This window comes from Mchenga conophoros, linkage group LG20 (genome assembly GCF_057382185.1).
Source record: "Mchenga conophoros isolate Kocher_MC1m ecotype Shallow Benthic linkage group LG20, M_conophoros_male_GT1.1, whole genome shotgun sequence".
Lineage (NCBI taxonomy): Eukaryota > Metazoa > Chordata > Actinopteri > Cichliformes > Cichlidae > Mchenga > Mchenga conophoros.
The window spans coordinates 25,263,402-25,284,028 of NC_140545.1; the positions used below are offsets into that span (position 1 = coordinate 25,263,402).

The 20,627-nt window shown below is 40.0% G+C and overlaps 1 protein-coding gene across 2 annotated transcripts in view; it reads right to left on the reverse strand.

Annotated features, from left to right (window-relative positions):
• Nucleotides 1-20,627, reverse strand: part of LOC146550921 (metabotropic glutamate receptor 7-like) — a 73,220-nt gene that overhangs the window by 32,892 nt on the left and 19,701 nt on the right. For both annotated transcript variants that reach the window (XM_085258561.1, XM_085258560.1), the window contains 3 exons: nucleotides 12,246-12,462; nucleotides 5,167-5,302; nucleotides 4,434-4,588 (listed from right to left, as the gene is read on the reverse strand). In XM_085258561.1, coding sequence (XP_085114687.1) covers nucleotides 4,434-4,588; nucleotides 5,167-5,302; nucleotides 12,246-12,462 — 508 coding nt within the window. The remainder of the gene's footprint in view (nucleotides 1-4,433; nucleotides 4,589-5,166; nucleotides 5,303-12,245; nucleotides 12,463-20,627) is intronic.

The window sequence follows — 20,627 nt, forward strand, 5'->3', positions numbered from 1 at the left end:
CGAGGAGCTGTAGGTGCTGAGCAGGTTTTCTTCACTTCATAAAATCCATTACAACGGAGATGGATTGAAGGCGTGATATATTAACTTAACACATATTTCAGCAGGGCTTTGGTGCCTGTATGAAGAATCATCTTTATGAGAAATAACCTGCTGCAAACAAAAAAAGAAAGCCTGTGTGGTGATTTTTTTCTCTTTTCTGTGAAACTTTACCACCCAATGTGGGTCAGCGAAGCGAGCTGGGACAAAACTCCCCCGCAAGCACCATGGTGCAGTCATTTTTTACTGTTGTTTCTGAGCAAACAGCTCTATCTACAATGGGGTTGAACCAGTTCTGGAATTCTGAGCTGATATCTATGTTTAAAATAACAATCTGGATAATCTCTAATGGCCATAGTCACGTCCTTAGTTTTGCTTTTCTTGTCATTTCCCCTGCGATAGACTGGTGACTTGTACCTCGTCTGTCGCTCAGTCGCAGCTGTGATAACCTACAGCCCCACTGTGACCCTGCATTGGATAAGTGGAAGAAAATAGATGGATGGATGTTATTTCCCCTTTTGTGCCAGAAAAATCCAGAAATTGTCATTCCAAAAATATTGCTTTTCACTGTTTCAGTCTTTTAATTCTTCATAATGGCACATTCGAACATTTAAAATCAAATTGATGCAAAGCCACAGATAAATATCAGTCATTGCCACTGTTAAATGTCAGCATATTTGGCCGACAGGCTGATGTCGTCTGATATATTCCATAGCATCCCAAATGACTGGAGGAGAGTCTGAATTCCCCATTTTAATGTCACTGTGTATCCACTCTTTGTTATCCAGTCCCATTGGCTGAGTTGTGGGTAAAGGTAATAATGGCTAATCAGAGCTGAATGACTCAGCTGATTTTCCTTTCAAAGACCATCAATAATGCATGGTGGATTAATAATTTTCTCACTGCCTCCAGAGTGTACATTTGTCCTGGCTAGACCTCCCCTAATTAAGGAAAGCTTCATAAAACCCAGCCTTTCAAATTTCCTCAATTGTAATGATGAGTGGTTATTAGGCCTGTGACACTGAACAGAACTTAAAATAGATGGCACATGCTGTGAATATTTCTGTGGTAAATTTTGCATGTCCTGGCAAATGAAGCTATATAATTCCCTTGTTCGCTTCCATTTTCTTCAGGGCAGACTTCTTCAAACTGCAGTTTTAAAGAATAACAGAGTCGTTAATGACATTTCATTTAGACATTAATGATATAAAATGTTAAAATAGTCCAAAAAAAAAATTTGTGTACTATTAAGGTTTTTCTCAAAACCACCATTAAGCGTCGCTTTTGATAACGAGGCAGTGCTTCTGTAATAATTTTAATACCTGTGATGACTTCCAGAGATGAAAAAGTTTACAGTCACTTATTTCTGTGTTTGAGAAAAGAAAAAATAAGTCATTTTATTCTAACTGACTTTAGTTTGGTCTTGTGCAATCCACAGCCAAAGATGGGAACAAGGACACGCTGGTTCTCTGCAGGATGTCAAAAGTCATTCAGAGAGATGTAGGAAATTGTTTGCTGAAGCAGAAATACATGATGCAGAGGGAGGTGAAGTGGGTAGAAAGAAAGTAAATAAAAATATGTCCTTGTTCTTAATAGTCTTTGAAGATTGCAGATTTTTGATCAGTATATGTTCAATGATGTTACAGGATTTCTACAGCATACTTTTTTCACTGCAGTCCAATCTGCTGGATGACACGACGGTTAAACGTAAAAGCGATCGTTCACTTTGATGAAACAACAAAGAACTATGATTCTGGAGCATTTTAAGATCTTTTCAGCTCATTACTTGGGTTTTATCATTTTCAATATTGACTTTTGCCTTTGAAGATGAATTCATTTTCATTAAAAACAACAATACACTACCCGTGAGGCACCCGGGAGTACTCGTGCAGCCGTTAGCAACTAGTGATTGAACACTGAACCAACCTTTGGTTAGAGCCATGATCCTAGAAAAAGGCAATATGCACCATCTGAACTTAATAAGGTTTCACGTTTATGTGACAGAACAGCAAAGACGAGACAGGAAAGTGGGGAAAAATGTACGACCTGGTTAAATGGCACAAAGAATATGTATATGTTATATGAATATGTATAATACACTGTGCTAAAACAATAAAAAAAATTTTTGGATCACCATTAAATGTAAGATTTACACCACAGTTGTCCTAAATTAACAGTACTGGTAATTACCAAAATCATTTTTTCATGTTTCTGTGATGGTTAATCTTGCAGCATGTGCAAGCTCTTTAATCAAAATTATATTTTTAAAGCTGAAATATAATTATTGTTGTTATCCATTCATTTTCAAATTTCCTGTTTAACAAAAACTTGTAAATCACATTATGTTTTGATTAGGTTGCCAAATTACAGTTATTTACTTCCATTCCTGAATAGAAAAATTAGTTTTGAATGTTATGCTTGATTAATTTCTGATGTCTCAGAGAAGTCCAGTGTGCCGGCTCAAATTTGGCTTTATTTTTTGCCAAATATATAATAATAGAATTTTTAGTGTTTTTGACAGAGTTCTAAAATATTTGTGTTTTCTTGTTTTTATGACAGGGGGTCCAATAAATGTGTTAAGTGCTGTATGTGTTTCAGAATGTTTCAGTCAGTAACTAATGCATATTTTTAATCTGCCAAACCATAATCATTTACTCCGTAATATAGCAGTCAACATGTTTGCCTCACATGTAAAAGATCCCAGATTCAAGACTGAGAACAGACACAAACTGGGGGGAGGGTGACAAGCTAGTGTAAACCCCTGTAAAATGGGAACCTCAGAAAGGATTTCTTTCACCATCAACAAATAACACATTACATATTGCACAGCACAACCTTAACTGGAAATCCTGAAATACGCCCTGTTGTGAAGCTATTGCTTCAAACAGCTACAAGGATAAATGTGCAGGCTGCGCCACCTTTAGTTTTCCAAGACCTTATGGATAAATGGGAAAGGGGCTCTTTCTGTCACAATCAATGATAGTGAATGAGAATATATATATGGATATGCTAAATCAATTTCAGTGTGTAATAGTGCCAGAGCAGTACAGTTCAATATGTTATACAGAATGCATATATCTCCCAACTGTAGACATAATTTCCTCCCCAATTTTTCACCAATGTGCCTGAAATGCAAGAGAGAAATTGGCCTTTGGTCATGTCATAAGCTGCAAAAACACCATTCTAATGTATTATCAGACAGAATATATACTGGGCTGAAAATGGAGATGGACCAAAGTCTATTATTTTAGGTCTCCCTGGTAGATTCATCCCAATGAGAAAGAGAGGATTGTACTGTATTATTCTGAAAGGAAGAACCTCTTACTGAAGTAGATTAGTGAGAAAGAACCAAGTATTAAAGGTTGGCATAGAGTGTCATTAGAATATCTCACAAACATATCACATTCAAAAGCAGACCAATTTGGAAAACCTATTTGAACTACTCGAGACCTAATGTATCTACCATCTGGCTGCAGAGTTTGTTTGCTAGTTTCTTTTCTAAATGTTCTGATAAATGAAGACTGATTATTGTCATTTTTGAGAAGCTAGGATGATGAGTTCTGTTTGTGGTTTACTCACATAAATGTCTTTGTTTATAGATTTCAGAATGGATCCATCCTTTTATTATAAAACTGAAAAATTTGAGGATTAAGTGTTTAAATATGTATATTTTTATAGTTTTTCAAATCATTACAGTGCAATACTTTGCACGATTATGGATATACTTATAAGCACAAACACATGGCTGGTACACCTGTTACACTTTTTTATATATATTATACAGGATATTATACACTTTTACATTTTTATATATGATTCTTACTCCTGTTTTTTTTTTTCTCTTAGTTTAGGTAAAAGTTTTTCTAGTATGTTTCTCACAGTCGGGGGGAGTATTTTTTAGCCGGAAAAAACATTTCACTGTATGTTGTACCAGCTATAACTACATGTGACAAATAAATAAAGAATTGAATTGAATTGAATAAAGAATTGAATTAAAATCAAATGCATGAATCCACCGTCTCCTGGTGAGAACTTTAAAAAGGGTGAAGCTGAAAGTACTTATTCCAATCCTAAACTTATGAATGAATTGAAATTTACTTGATAACCAAAAATAAAGGCTTCCTGTGAACACCATTGTTTTCTTATATTGGCTTGCTGTGTAAATGAGCAACTGTTGGCAAATTTATGCGTCATAAACTCAACAGGTAACAATGACAGCATTGTATTCACAGTATTTAGATTGATATCGTACTTTCTTGTTTTTAGCATTGTTGACTTTGAACTGATGAACAAATTAATCAAGGGGGGGGGGGGGGGGGGGGACGACACCCTTAATGAGCGAAGCAACGTAACAAAAGATGCGGTGAAGACTGTAATGTGAATATCTGTGTGCCCACCTTTAATGGACGAGCGTTTCGGCAGTATAGTGATTGCTCCCACTGCTACATCCTCAAACTGGTTGATCGGGCTGCTTTTGGACCCCCAGCTGTCAGATCCAATCCACAGGAAATGGCCCACCTGATTGGCTCTCTTGGTGGCATTGAGAACTCCCCTGCAAGAACATTCATGTTTATTAGGAGAAAGCAAAAAAGGCATGTGCAATCTATTATCTATTACACAGAGCGTCAGCCAGCTTTAAGAAGCTGTTTGGACATTACAGCCATCTCATGCACAGTTCTCCGGTTTATCTCATTAAACCTGAGACGACAGCTGTTTTGTGGGTACGTGTTTATCTGTTACTTAAAGAAAACAGACATTTTTCCTGTCTGTTTTCCTTTTTCCTTCACTTTCACATCCACTTTTTAGTCGTTCGAGCTGAATTTGCAGTTACCACAGTAAATGTTTGATTCTGTGTTTCTTTACGTAAACACTACCCATGGGGCATTGTAAATGAAACAATATCTCTGTTGCTTTGTTGTGATCTGTATTCCCACTTCTCCTCAGAGGCATGCTTGTGTTTGTGTTGTTACAGGTATGTTTGTGTTGCAGACACAGCCCGTGCACATGGTAAATCTGTGCCTCTAGCCTTTCTTCGGGAGCTGCTACTTAGAGATTAAAGACCTCGACATGGCAAATCATCAGCATGCCTGAACAGACATGGGTGAAGCCAGAATGTGCGGCGCTGCTCACCGTATGTCTTCTTCGCTGGCAAAGATGATGACTGCCCGCGAGTGCTGCGTTTCCAGCAGTTGTTGGATGGTTTTGTCGTAATCTTCCAGCTTGGGGTTGTGTGGAATTTTTACAGACTGGGCGATGCAGATTCCACCTTTTTAATGGGAGAGAAGTAAGAAATGATAAGGCCTCTGGGATGATCTCACCCATTCACCCGCTCTTACACAGAGATGTATGCGCACAAACACACAGAAAAAGCCCAAGGTCAAAATATTTGCTTTGTTTTCTTATCCTCTATGAAAATCTATGAAAACAGAGCTGAAGACTCTGCTGATTTTAATGAAGCTGTCATGCGTGCTACACAGTCTAGATTATGTATATTCTTACTGTGCCCACAGTAACATTTCACTATAATCTGCAAACCACAATAGTATGCAATATGAAGCTCACACTGCGCCTTCTAACCGAGCATCAGTCTCAGAGTGAGGGAATTATAAACATATCAGCTATAACAAATCCAATAATCCACACCAACAGGGACATAAAGCTACAGATTTTATATTATGGATTTGGGAAAATCCAGCAGCTTGTCATTGAATTTTCATTTAAAGTCATTATCAAACAACTCTTACTGGAACCTGAACCAATCAGATAGCACAGCTGGCAATAACAAACAGAGAGCATATTAATACAGACAATAAATCACTCTCCGACGGGTCATCACTAATGAGTTTGTACTGGATGGAGGGCACTGATTGCTTTAGAGACTAACTAAATACAGCAGTTGCTAAATACTTTATTTGGCACAGTATATCATCAGAACTGCCTTTTAGCACATGACTAGATATTGCTTTCTGTTATTCATCAGCCAGTTATTGAGTAGAGAAGCAAAACTATAGCTTTAAAAATAAATAAATAAGATTTTTGGCCTACTCTGGTGTGGTAATTACAGGTGTGGAGGATAAGATAACCTCTTAAGCACTTTGGATAAACAGATAATATGATCGCCTGTGCCAGAGAACATCTTAACCACTGTGGCCCTAGACTGAAGCAGCTTTTGTCCCCCGGTGAACAGCAAACGTCTACCGAAACAATTAAAATTATTCCCACTCAAGCATTTTAATAGTCCGAATAACCTTTTAGTTTGAGTTTCTCTGCATAGTTAGAGAGGTGGAAGGAATCTCTTAATTGCCACTCTCTTCAGCCTCATTACTTTAATATAAACAGCTTTTCGCTGGGAGATCACACGTCTCCAGTCAAGGTTTACTGTGGCAATTTCTGACGGCAGAAGATAAGAAAATGACAACAGCTAAACCTCCTCTTTACTCTCCATTTTTCTAGTATCAGCAAGCAAAAAATTGTGGATTTTTTTTCTTGATATAAGAAATAATCGAGTATCTGCCAAAGGACCTCTGGGATAGCTGCTGTTATCCTCCCTGCATGGACTAAACTTAAACATGGAGACACTGCCAATGTACTGGTTGTTGCTTAAGGGTTTGTTGTATCCTGTTAAAGTGAAACGTGCTTGATGTCATTTGTGCAGACTAGCCAGCGCTGTTGGTCTCAAAGGAACGGCATTTAAAGCTTTGTTTCAGCAGAGAGATTTCAGATCATTTCAGCCTGAATCTACAGTATGACACTGTATTTGTTATCTTTCTTTCCTTTTTTTCTCCTCAGGAAGCTCTAGCTCTGTGCTGTGACTGATTTGGTTAAATTCATATTAGCTGCAGCTCTTAGTTCCCAGTTGCAGTGTGGCTGCAGGTACATGGATACATATAGTGACTGCAGGGAGGGGGAAAAAACAAAAGAAAACAGAACATACATCTGCTGAAAATCCATTATCTCCATTATAAAAATAAAGAAAAAAGAAACCTGGGGGCTTGTGTAAAGAGTCATGATGGTTTAACAGTCTTCAACAGCAATGTACTATAGGTCACAACAGTCAATTATACAGACAGATACCACAGGAGCCACTGATTAAGATAAAGAAGCATTTGGAGCAGATCCCATTTTCAGAAATAAAGAGCACCAGAAGTGAATGTGCTGCAGGCTTGAAACCACCCTAAAGGCTGCAGGCTGGTAGTTGTGCAACAGTGGCTAAATTATTGAATGGCTGCAGAAACCCTCATCTGTCAGTTAGTGAGATGGTCAGTCAGTTAGTTTGGAAGGCAGGCGCGATGAAACAGCAAGTGTTGTATTGGTGGTTCCACAGTACTGTGCGTTGGGTCAGGCCGTTTTCACCTGTCACAGGAAGCCGTGTGGACTTGAAAGAGTCCTCGACTCAAAGAGAAGATTTAAGCAAGAGGAGAGCGTGTGTCTGTGTGATGTGAGACAGATAAATGTCAAGTTCTGAGAGAAGAAAGTGTCTTATTACAACTAATTGAAGTCAATTCAAGAAAGAGGACTAGAGATAGAGATGGGGGTCTTTTAAGCTGTAGTTTACAGTCGGTGAGTGAGGACAGGAAGTGGATTTTTCAAAAATATATCAAAAGACTCGAAATTTCTTGAAGTCAAAGCGAGGTGAATTGGTTTGTGACATTGAAAGCTTTACCTTATTCACTTATTCGTTTACCTATGATCCAACGACAGCATAATAAGACTATATACACCATGAACCTGTACCCTCTGCTCCAACTATGATTAATATGTTAAAGTCAGCTTAATGATAATGATGGCTAAATTCATCAGGCCCTTGGAAGTTCTGCGCTTATCTGTTTGAGTGCCATAGGTCATGCACTGCATTAACTGCTTCAATTATTCATCCTCACTGCCCTCGGTTCTGGAAATGCACGGCAGGGTGAGGAATCCAGCATTGCCATTTTGCTTGGTGAAATATAAATCCCTTTAAATTAGAGGCTCTTGATGGATTCGACCCCCCGCGTGACTACTCAACACCCTCCAAACCTGAACCCCCAGGGGATCTATAATGCTGCAATTATATTTATCACCTCGATAGTCAAAAGGAAGGCCCTCTTCCCCCCAGTCTCTCTGGCTGAACACTTGGGAGTAAATCACTATGGACTGACAAACAGCTGACATTCACGTGCTACATCTTTGTGTCCTTCTTAATCCAGCGTGCCTTTTCACTGCGGGTCTGGGACTTGGCAAAGTCAGAGAGTCCTGCGAAAGTACTGTGGTCTATTTTATGACCGGTTTCATCCCCGGTCTCCTGCTATTGCTAAATATGAGTCCTGTCCTTAACAGGCCAATTTCTCCTCCCTCGCAACTCAGACTAGATGTAAAACTCATTGTGCTGGCAACTTACTGCGATCAATTCCACAGTGATACTTTGTGGGAGGTTTTCCTGAAATCCAAGTCGTTTTATCAAATGGGAAAACTAAAACCCATCGCTCTGGCTTGACTCCAGACAGACAGGAAAGTACAAACTACAGTTATCTCTGCCAACTTCACCTGAAGCCAGGATGAAGGTGCACAATAAGATAGTGCCTGCAGAGGAGAGAGAAAGTAGAACAAAAAAAAAAAAAGAAACAAAAAAAAAAAGACGGAGAGGAAAAAATTGAAGAGATCAATACAGGCTGGCCATCACTCTAGTCTCAGCTTGGGGTAATGGGCAGCCATATTGCATTAGTCCGCTAGATAGTTCTCCTTGAAGTGGTGAAGCGAGAATCCTACTAATGCATCTGACATTTCAATGCAACCAAACACGGCAGCCACAAAGAAATTTCTCAAGGCCTCGCAGATCAACTTGCACGGATGCTGAAACAATATCCACCCAGCAATGCTGTTGTTGTTGTTGTTGTTGTGCAGCTCTTAAAAACAAAAAAAAAACTAACTGTATTTCTTCAAATAAAACCCACTTGTTATCTCCGATCAAGGCCGGGGGGGGTGTGGATCACAGAAACAAATAAATATAGCCCCTTAAGACAGGCCAGGAAATGAAACAATCCCCTCTGCCTGAAAATGTTTTGCAACAAGGCTGCTAAGAAATTAAACAATTGCAGGAAGTGTTACGTTTCAGTGTCCTCAGGGAGTGTGTCAGGGAGGATCCAGGTTTGCAATATGAAGGTTTTCCATGGTTTTTTTTCTTCTATTATATTTACAGTTCATGTGCTCATGCTGTGCATCATTAAACACCGTGTGAAATTAGCAGAGCACGAGTGCATTTGGTAGCTGGATTGATCACCATCCTCGTTTTGACACACATTGATGTGTTGAGGGCAAGCGGGATCCTCCAGGCTTAAAAGGCGAAGCCAACCCAGAAGTGCCAGAGACTATAGTTCCTCAAATAGCCACTTGAGGCTGGATCCAAATGCAAGTCAGCCCCCAAAGACTCCCACGTGCACACGACAGCCTGTTACAAAAAATGCTTTTAGTCGGCACTGCTAATTTTCCTGTTCATGAAAACTGTACGGGGGGTACATTTTTAATAACTCACCAGAGTAAATTTTATGAGAGCCCAAAGTTATGCATTATTAGAGACGTTTCCGCTTTGAGTGACAGGCAGATGGGAAACAGGCGGCTATAGCTGCTAGCTGTCTGCTGCTCATCAGCTCAGCTCTGTTGTCTGGAGCACTTTTAATACAATTATCTGACTAATCTTGTTTGCTGTGTGGCTAATTGTACCAAAAGACCACTGACGATGCCTGTGCTGTAGTATTTTGTTAATTTTATTGTTAAGTTAAAATTAAAGCATTGTAGTTTTTTTTATATGCTAGGTATCTGTTCAATGCATCCTTAAATACAGCTTTCTAACCATCCAAAAACAAACACTTTTAGCTCTAAAAAAAAAAAAAAGATGGCAGCCCATTGTTTATGGATCTGTGCATCAGAGTGATGCTCTACTTGTTGTTAAAGTAAAATAAAAAGTTTAACAGATAAACTCAGGCAATCCTGTTGATTTAATTTAAGACTGAGTCACTGCTCGCCACAGTATTAAGAGTGTAATGCAGTAACTTTAACAGGGCAAGTGGGAGAAGATTGGAACGAAGCTTAGTACCTAATCATGATTACTTATAGAGATGAAATGGAGGATATTACAAACTAAGGCCTGCCTCTAACAAAAGCCTGTTACGTCCTGAAGTTGAGGTAAATAAAGAACCCGGTGATTATTTAGGAAATATAGTCAGCCATTTAGAATAATTCTTATTTAATTCAATACCTTTGCGGTTAGTTCTGGTGCAGAACCGGTGCCCCTGAATGAATTCTGTGACTGTACATTCACGCTATTACATAATTAATGTGTTTATTAAAGATAAGATGCCTTGGGTACTGGAAGCTTTCCGTCATAGGGAATAATTCCCATTTGTGTATGAATACAAAATAGTGCAAAGCGACTGGAGCTCAGTTGCAACAGTGTGACTGAACAACAATGGCTTATAATTCCATAGCCCTTATGTAGCTGTTAGAGAGTCATAATAATATCACAGTGTTTACTGCTCTTTGCATAAGAATATAGGAGACATCAGTAGGAAATGAGAAAACTAGTGGGAAGAAGCTGTGTTTATCTCAGGATACTGTTTAGGATAAATCAGGTCTTTTCCCTATTTGTTCCTATTCAGGCTACTTTCTCTCTCTTACTTCTGCCTCTGCCCCGTCTATCTGTCGATGCATATTACTCAGGCACAAACAGCTTCTTAAAGTTTTAATGAGTGATCACACTGGACATGAATGCACACAGATAAAATATTCATGCATGCTGGACTTCTGATCGGTGCCTGTGGGACATCATTAGCTTCGCTCATTTTAGAGGTTTCTGCGCATTAGTCTATTAGAAGAAGAGACAGAGATCACTCCCTTCAAAATTACAGGAAATGGACTGGGATCTATAGAGGTGAGAAGCAGCAAAGTACTTCTGTGGCATGGCTGTGTCCTATCATGGATGAAGGGTAATTTTTCCCAGACCTGGGTGACATCCATCTTCTTTGCACAAAGGAGAAAAAGGCAGAGAAGCTACAAAAAGCCCAGCTGTTGTTACCTCTTGTGCATTAAGATCTTTCTGCAATCATTCAGTATGTTTGTTTGAATACACAGGGCATTGAAAATGTGGAGTAATGTACCCTTGTCCTAATTTCACACACAAACTGCAGTAGCAACTGCAGAAAATCTCTGCAGACCCTGTAAAGCGCAGCACAATAAACTCAATTTTTTGATAAAGCTAGTTGACCCGTTGTACTGTATACCAACTGAGCATCTCCTGGCGACAGTAACGACCGCTGTTTCACACAGACCGCTATGTGCCAACAACAGCAGCAATGTGGAAAAAGCTGGTGAGTCACGCGTGTGCACAATTTTCAGCCCAGTTACAGCCAGAAACCACCTCACCTGTGTGAATGCAAAGCTCTGCTGTAAGATCCTAACCTCTCTGGACACAAGTCTAAACATAATCACCTGTTTACCCAGCAAAAGGATCACAGTGGCTTTAAACAATCAGAACAAAACAAACAAAGCTGTTTCTAATAGGGAACTTTATCGACCATTAATTTTCTTTGTAATTATATGGCTTTTGTGAGAACAGCCTAAAAACGTTCAAGAAGCTCGACTCCATTTACTAAGCAGACTAAATATCTTAAACCTCTCTGCTACATACAGACCAGAGCGATTCGAGCTGACTACTCAGAGAGACCAACTTTGCTCAGACTCGTGCAATCTCACTTCCAGTGGTAAAAAACAAACAACAAAAAAAGAAAAAACCCACAATGGCAGAATATAAAACAAAACTCTCCCAAATGACCAGTTTCCGGACTATTCTCTTTTCTCCTCTTTGGATAAAGTGAACATGTTAGACATGTATTTTCAAACAATACCCTTTCTGCTTCAGCAAAATACTCAATGATTGCATTTAAATAAGAGTAAGATGTGTTCGGGCTTTCCTCATTACTGTGACGCGGCATCTTCTCCCCAAGATGTTTCTCTGTCTACATTTCTAGTAACACTCCACAACTGGCTGGGGAGAGAAAGCAGAAGTTGCCAAACAGATCAATAATTCATCCACCCAAAACAGATTTTATAATGAATTGGAAAGGCAAAACTAATCATCTTCTGGGTGGGTGCAAGTGCAAGTGCGTTTTAAAAATTGTAAATACACATTTCAGAAAATAATTAGAACTTAACTTTGTGGACGGGTCACCTTTCTTTACCTGCTTCTTTGGAGAGTTGTGTGAAAGCCTCCACTCCCTTCTCTCCATAGCTGCCCTCCGAGGCGATGGTGGAGACGTAAGTCCAGTTCAGCGCTAGGATAATGTCCACCATGGCCTGGGCCTGGAACGAGTCTGGCGGAACCACCCGAGAGAAAAAGTCATAGCGTCTGTCATCACTCAGCTCCGGGGCCGTTGACGCGTAGCTGATCTGCGGGATCTTAAAGAGAAGAAGTGCGGCTGTTATTGTGGTGCAGCAGCAAAAGGTAGTTTCCGTGGTGACTACTTGGACAAATCACATTTTTTGAATGACTGTGTTTGAAATTGCACACTATTTATTGTACGGTGCACTACATTTGCTCTCTGTCATTTTATTTAAGTGCTCTCAATTTAGTATTCAAAGTGTGAAATGTATGCGCTATATACCCTCGGCTCGGCGCTCTGAAAAAAAAAATATCCCGCAGTGGAACGCAGTAAGAGTATGTTTTTCTACCATTCTCAGAGACTGATAGAGTGTTTACCCGGGTCAGCCATATTTTGAGGCTAAACTGCCTCGAGATGGTGTGAGAAGACTTTTATGTTTTTGAAAACTAAATACAAAGCAACTTCCAGCAGCAACACTTACTAAGAAAACTGGAGGAGAAACAGCTCTATAAGAAGACAAGCATCTCTAAGGCTTACTACACATCATCTGTTTAAAGCATACTTTGTTTAAATATTACTTTAAGCCAAAGGGGATCTTTATTCTTAGTGTTCTTTAACACTACCCATTCTGTCACAAATGTTTGCAAAGGCAGAGTCTGCCGCTTAAATTTTGTACACCTGCAGCAATGGGACTGAAAATATCTGGTTCCAACGGTTCAAACTTGTCTTTAAATATCTTAAACTGAGCCTTGGGACAGCACCTGAGTTGTCAGCTTAAGTTAAGTTTTCTGATTGGTTTAACTCTGCAAGCAGAACGTTTAAAGAGTAGGTGGGTGGGACTGCTGGCTTACATACAAGAGTAGAAAAACCTTAAACTGATTGGTTGGGGCAGTCTGAAGTTTTTGGGTCGTTTGATTTACTTGTGCATACACTCAACTCATTGTCTGTAACTTTGGTCATGTTAAATAATGCGTTCCACCATTATAACAGCATATCTATGATAGAAAATGAAGGAAAACATAATAGCAAACCTTTAGCTAACACAGTGGCTAATGCAGAAAATGTAAACACTGTTCATCTCCTTTCACTGTGTCATAGCCAGATGTTGATCAATGTTTTTGACAAATTGGGGTGTAAAATAAATGAGCGTTTTACTTTCCTTATATTTCATATTACCTCATCAACTGATCAAGTACATATTCACATTTTGCAATATTTTACAAGGCCTATATTGGGTCTATTACCCAGGCCATATGCAGAGCTGTCACTTTCAACTCTTATAGCATATCAATGAAGACTTATTGCAGAAAATGCCTTTGCAGCACTTTTTATAAAACAGCAGCACAGATTGTACTCTGTAACACTTACCCCTTAATAAGACCTTAATCTGTCTCCATCATCCTTTAGCATAGCCAAATTTAGAACTTAAAGAACTAAATATAACTGTGCTACTGACCTCATCTATGCACATAGAAAGACAAGTTTTATTTCATTTCTAGAGCCTTCTAGACTTTCAATCACATCCTATGGCCTTTCTCAGTGAAGGAAGTAAGGTAGCATGCACCAAAAAATAAATAAATACAAATAAAAAAGATGACTCAAACACCTGGAGTTTAACATTTTAAAATAAATCCATCAGGTGCTTTTCTTTTCTTTTCCAGTTGTCTAAGGGATCCTTCATTGTGAAAGCCCTGTTTACAAATTCAAGAATGGACTTTAATGTTCACATTATTAAGGTTTTTATGCTGAATGGACAAGAAACATGTTATTTAAAACTTGCAAACGGTGCTTTCATTCTGCCTCATTAAGACTCGAGGTGCCTTCTGCACTCGTGCTACATCCGGTCTTAATGGGTTAAAGAAAGCAACATAATCACACTTAATTATCACCCCAATCTACGCAGCTACTGTGCAATTTAGTGAATGAGCAGATAAATAAGAGTGTCTCAGAAGAACATAAAACTGATTCAGTAAGGTCAAGCTCTTTACAAAGATGCAAGATAGTCATTTTTCCTAATGTTTAGAAAAAGGTTAATAGTCTGCAGGTGTTCTCTGAGTACCCTTTGAGTGGTTCAGATTTTGATGGAAACTCATTCTGTCAGTCCACCACTTTGGTCCAGAATTACCTATTAAAACTAAACAATTTTATGCCATGAAACTTTTCACAAGGCTGCATGGTTCACACATCAAACATTTCAACTGTCCAGTACTTTGATTATAACCAAATACTTTCATTCTGACGGTATTCCTGGAATAGACTTTATGTTAGGGCTGGGCGATATGGTCTAAAATTCATATCGCGATATAATTCGAAGCATGCGCGGTAACGATATATATCGCGGTATATTCTTTTCTTCTGTATAACGTATTTTCCACACTACAAGGCACACTTAAAATCCTTTAATTTTCTCAAAAATCGAGAGTGTACCTTTTGTATGAATTCTGGTTGTGCTTACTGACCTCGAACCGATTTGGGCGTGCAGAAATCTGTTAAAAAATGTTTTAGTACAACTTTGGTAAGCCGCACTGCTTGATGGATTGTCAGAGCATTACGGCTGCCTTAGTGAGGAGCTTTGCGGAGTAATCTGGGTCCAAAACTCTGTCTACTTCCGGTCCCAAAATCAAACGATCACTGAGAGTTAAAAACGGTCTAAATTCTTTAATCTTTAATAAAATCATCAGCGTTGCTGTTTTACCAGGTGTAACAATTAAGTTTAACATCCAGGCATCCATGAAAACAGAAGTTATTAAAGTTAGAAGTTAGAAGGACGTTAGCTCGCTAGTTTCCACCTAAACATGACATACCATGTTCTGACTGAGAGATTTTTGAAACTAATTAAAACGTACAGCTCTGCTACCACTTCTGACATAAATGAAGACAGAAAACTAAACAGCAGTGGCGTTTGCAGGGTTACTGAAGTTGGACTAGCTGGTATATAATGTTGTGCTACGTGATTGCTAGCGAGCTGTAGTGAAGCTGGAGGATGAATGCCAACTTTTTTTCCACTCGATAAAAGTTAACGTGAGGGATTCTGGTGGTTAGGGACAAATGCAATCGTATAGCAGGATGCTATACAAGGGCCAAACTTCAGTCAGGAGAACAACTGATCATTCATCCACAATACAAGATTAGTTATTAATATACTGCAACAACATGGGAATAGAGCAGCTGCGAGAGAATTCAACATTAATGAATCAATGTTACGAAAGTGGAGGAAGCGCAGTTTTTGGCTTTCCCCATATTTCAAAAGTTTCTTTGCTATGACTGTCGGCATAATTTGCAGATGATAATGGTTTTAGCCGCTGCGATGCTTTCGACCAAAACAGGCGCAGCTTGATGACATCATCAACATGCGCTATAGCGATAGAGCGGTATAGTCAAAATCTCTATCGTTGGCCAAATTTATATCGTTTCTATTGTATATCGTTTATATCACCCACCCCTACTTTATGTGTGTTCAGACAGAAAATTAAGTCACTTTTAAAGTCACTGCAAGGACAAGAGTGTACACGAATTTGTCTGGAAAGGTGCAAATTGATGCCAAGACACATCAGTGTGTAATAATGGAAGTCTGTGCATAACCCAGGGATTTAAATGGAGTGGGAAAGAATGGCAGAATGGGAGAGCAGAAAAAACTTTCACAGACACACGCAGTGCACCCAGTGTTAGCTGTAGCTGTGCATCTGGCTGTTTGGGGTGAATAAACACAAATAATCCAGCTGTTAAATTTGCACAAATGACACGAGGCGACGCTATGCTTTCTGTGTCTGAACACAGTGTTTCTCTTCTCTTCTATTCACATGAGCTGTATTAGCTACTAAAAAATCCAAACTCCTCAGACAACAAAGGGATCTAGTGTTTACCCAGTGTGTTTCGGGATTTGCCACCATAACCACATCTGCTGTCACTTTTAGGTTAAAAATGCCCCCCTCCCCCTCCGCTTCCATTAGACAGGTGGGTGCACAAGCAGGGACATACAGCATGTCCTCTTGAACCCAGTGAAGTAGCCCATTACACAGTCCATTAAAAGCAGTGTGTGAATGGCATTCATTTCTGTTAGCGTGATCAAAAGCAGTCGGACACTGGGGAAACACAAGAATGAGGACACTGCAGCTCGCTGATGAGAATGCTTCAATTCACACAGTGTGAGCTATAGCTCACAACTCACAGAGGGTCAGTTGCACAAAACTGACAAATGGAGGACCAGAGGTGGGGGTTAGACTCAAGGTAGCTCAATATGTTTCAAGCAATAAACAAATAAACACATAAAAAGAAGAAATCAGCCAATGCCAAATTTAAGTCAATGTATGAGCAGGGAATGCTGTTGCATCACAAGTCAGATACTACCAAATCCGCCTAAATTGAGTGTACTGGGTTAAAGATGAAGTACAACAAAGTAATGGAAAAGCAAAAGCAACAGTGATTTGAATTTAAAAAGGCTCTTCTTCCTGAAAGTGAAGCACCTATTTGGAACATTTGATAGGGTTCTATCTATCAGTGCTGCTGTAGTAATACCGTGGAGTAAAAAGGTGTTATAGGTTTGTTGAATCACGTCCTATCTCCGCTCCAGCTGGGACCAAAAGCTTCTTGAACATTTGGCTCTCAGGAGCTTTTCGCTGCAGGGAAACATTTAAGATGGCAATGTCTTTTTACTTTGTCTCAGGCTTGCACCCTGTTGATATAATTTCTCCACTCCCTATGTCACAGGAATTGCAGCGCAAACATTCGCACGTTCAGTCGGTCCTTTTTTAATTAGCACTTTGACCTCCAGGTAACAAAAGTGCAAAACCCTGATTGAGGAAAAGCTCGGTTGCCGAGATTAAACCTGCTGAAAGTATAAACTGATGCTGACAAGATTATAACACCTTTCAATTTTCCTATCTGGCGGTTATTAATTTAGCTCCCTGTATGAAATAAGTGGATTAAATTAAAATCTTAACTTGATTATCTTTCTCAGTAGATTAGAAGAAACCGAGTTTCACGTTTCCACTTTGGTCACAGTTACGTGACCGATTCTCAAATCCGTCAAACAAATAAGCTCTCGTTGCAACAAATTGCAGCAGATTTGAATGTCTTTAGAGACGCTGATAATGCAGACATAATCAGGCAAGGAGAACAGATATTTCATCAACACTTTTGAATTGTTTTTCCGCAAATGACAATCTGGAGTAAAAGATTTGTTTTCCCTCAGTCCTTCCATCTAATTTGCTTTTATCTATATTGCATGTTTCAATAAGACATTTGACGCTATTACATGTGAAAGATGACAACATTCATAACGACGTCTTTTACGCTACAGTGCCAACAAGGTGAAGAGATGACACCGATGCCTGAAAGCAGTCTGTGTCGATGACAACTACAATAACCATGAACCGATCATGAGCAACTAAAGTCAGGCCAAGAAAGAATGATTAATGATGCCCCCCTTCAGTATCACAATTACCCAAAGCTGATGTCTGGCACCTGTCATCTGCAGTATAGATCAAGGGAAGGATTGCTGAGGGTAATCGTTGGCTTGCTCTTGAATGTATCTGGGCTGACAGGATCGATGGAGGGAAAACACAGAGGTCTGTTATAGGGGACACTGTTTTATTGATTTACCACCACAAAGTGCCGTAGCCGCCCTGAATAAAAATCTGTTGGTGGAGCTTAACGAAAGTAGAGGGGGAAAAAAGAAGAAAAGGAAGGCAGAGACTGAAGGTGGGAGGTGGGAGGAGGGTGGTAATCTGCTTACTGACATTAAATGAGAATTTCAACCTGGGTGTTTAAGTGGAGAGGTGACTAAGCGAGGTTGTGTAAAGGTTAGGCGCATTCACAGTTAGTGGGAATGCCAGGTGAAGTTAATTAGAGCACCGTGGCCTTTCGCTTGAATTTTCACATACGGCAGCCCACAAGCACCATGGGCAGCTCTAAAGAAAGGTGAGAGACTGTAATGTTTGTGCTTAAACTGTCCTGCTCTGCTAATGTGAAGGTGATAATTCTAATGAGCTGAGAACAATTCTTGCAGATGCTGCTGGCTGCATGGTCTCTCTCTCGTGCCACAATTTGTGATTATTTGAAGAGAAATATGCAGCATATGGCACGGCACGACTCTCAGGCGGGGTAATGGCAAACATCTATCCCTGAAGATATGAACGGACACATATCCTTCTGTACAAAACAGAGGGCTATAACAGTCCATGGATTCTAAACTAAAAACAAGGGCCATCTTTCAAAGTCAGAATTTCTCTTTAAAAAAAAAACGAGACTCTGACTCCATCACTCAAAAATTAGGCACAGAACACTGGAATATTGTCCAGGCTGGGCTTTCTATCCATTAATCCATGAGCAACTCTCAAAAACACAGCTCCAAATAAACTGTGAGTGACACGGCTGAAATGTTTCCCATGGATGGCTCTAACTGGGGCAAGGGCATCCAGGCAATTCTTGTTGCAGGAATCCCTGTGCCTCTATTTGCTGCATGATTAGCTTCTAAGTATATCTTGACATCAGTCAGCTCCACTCGGCTGTTGGTAACAATTCTCCACAGTGATGGCGGAAATGACAGCGGGTTCTGACAGACTGAACTCTAACCCCATGCTGTCTGAGGCTGAGCGCCAACACACAGATTGTCCACATGACACCAGCGCAATCACATGCAAACTCTGAGCGTGATCCTCCAAACTGGCCAACCAAAAAGCTACACACCCTGGCCGTAATAGAGCAAATAATTGCTGCCAGAAAAAAAAAAAAATCTCACATCACTAGATTTATTTGTAGCTCCGCTGCCTGGCGTTGTAAAACAACGATGGTCGATATTCTATAAACAAAATAATGCAGCACTATAAACAGGCCTGTAAAGATATTGAGCTGTTATCAAGTTTTACAACTTTCCCGCTAAATCAAGTCTCGAAAGCTGTGGTGCATGGCGGGCGGGGTCGGGAGGGGAACACACAGACACGGGTTTGTATTCAGACAGCAGTGCCATTTGTAAGCAGGGCAGAGGTAATGACTGTGTCCATACATGCAACCTCAGGCTGGGCTTTGGTAATCTCTCTTTACCAGAGCGTGGCACTGCCAGCACAGCCGAAGAGGCAGGGAAGGAAGGGTGGGGGGAACTGACAGCTTTCCCTCCCTCTATCTGTCACCCTCTCCCCCTCTTTCTTCCTGCCCATCTGTGTCTCTCATTCTCACTCAAACTCTCCTTTTGTGAAGGCTCTGTCTCATCAATGTGCCCCCATACAACCTGTAACTCTCAGTCTCGCTCCCTTGTTCTCCGCCCCTCGGTGTATTTCAAACCAGCTGAAGGGAGACGAGTGAGTTTCATCTTCCTGTGCGTCTCTTCCTCCCTGTCGGCTGTCCGCATGCAGACACGCCCATACAGATGATCAGCAGACACTTCCTGCCCAGAGAGGTCCTTAGGCTGCCAGTTTCCCCCCAACCTGAGACAATCTGCCTTCAGTCATTTGGTCGAATGCCAGCCAACTTTGCCCTTCGTGGTGTCCTTCGTCCTCCTCTTTCCATATTTTTTCATTTTAACCCTCGCTCCAAAATTCTCCCACATACAATTAATTTGCAAAAGCAAATAGAACTACTGGGATTTTATCTTTACAATTTCTATCAACAATGCATCTGCAAATTTGTCAGTACCAAAGCAAAATCAGAATGTAGAAGGTTCACTGGGACAACAAATGCTGTGCCAACTTAAAGAGATCATTCTTTTCAGTTCAGTTCAGTTCTTTTTTATTTCAAACATATACATTCACCAACGTTTCATAAAATCATTCCATACAGTTACATACATTTTAATGATAATGTTTATAAAACGTCAAGTGTCGACATTAAAGTTGACACATTAAACATTTGTTTGTTTATACATTTAGCAAATATCGACAATTAAAATAGAATTTGTGTATATTTGAAATTGTGTTTCAAAGTCTGATATTCACTCTCCCATTAGCTCTGGTTTTGGTCTCTACCAAATATGCTGCTACGTACCAAAGAAAGCCTCTTTAATGAGTCAGTCACACTAAAGTTAAAATAGGACATTTAAAGCTCATAGTTGCTCAGACTGAGAGGGCAACAACCACAACCTCTGGGTGACCACTTTTCACAAAGCAACTGGTCAAGTCATCTGATGAAAGTGAACCGGACTCCAGACAGTCTCAGTCCAACTCTGACTGACTGCTATCGCACTCAAACAGACTGGCAAAGATAATCGCTGCCTGGAAACCGCTGTCTAATTTATAAACGAGACAGACT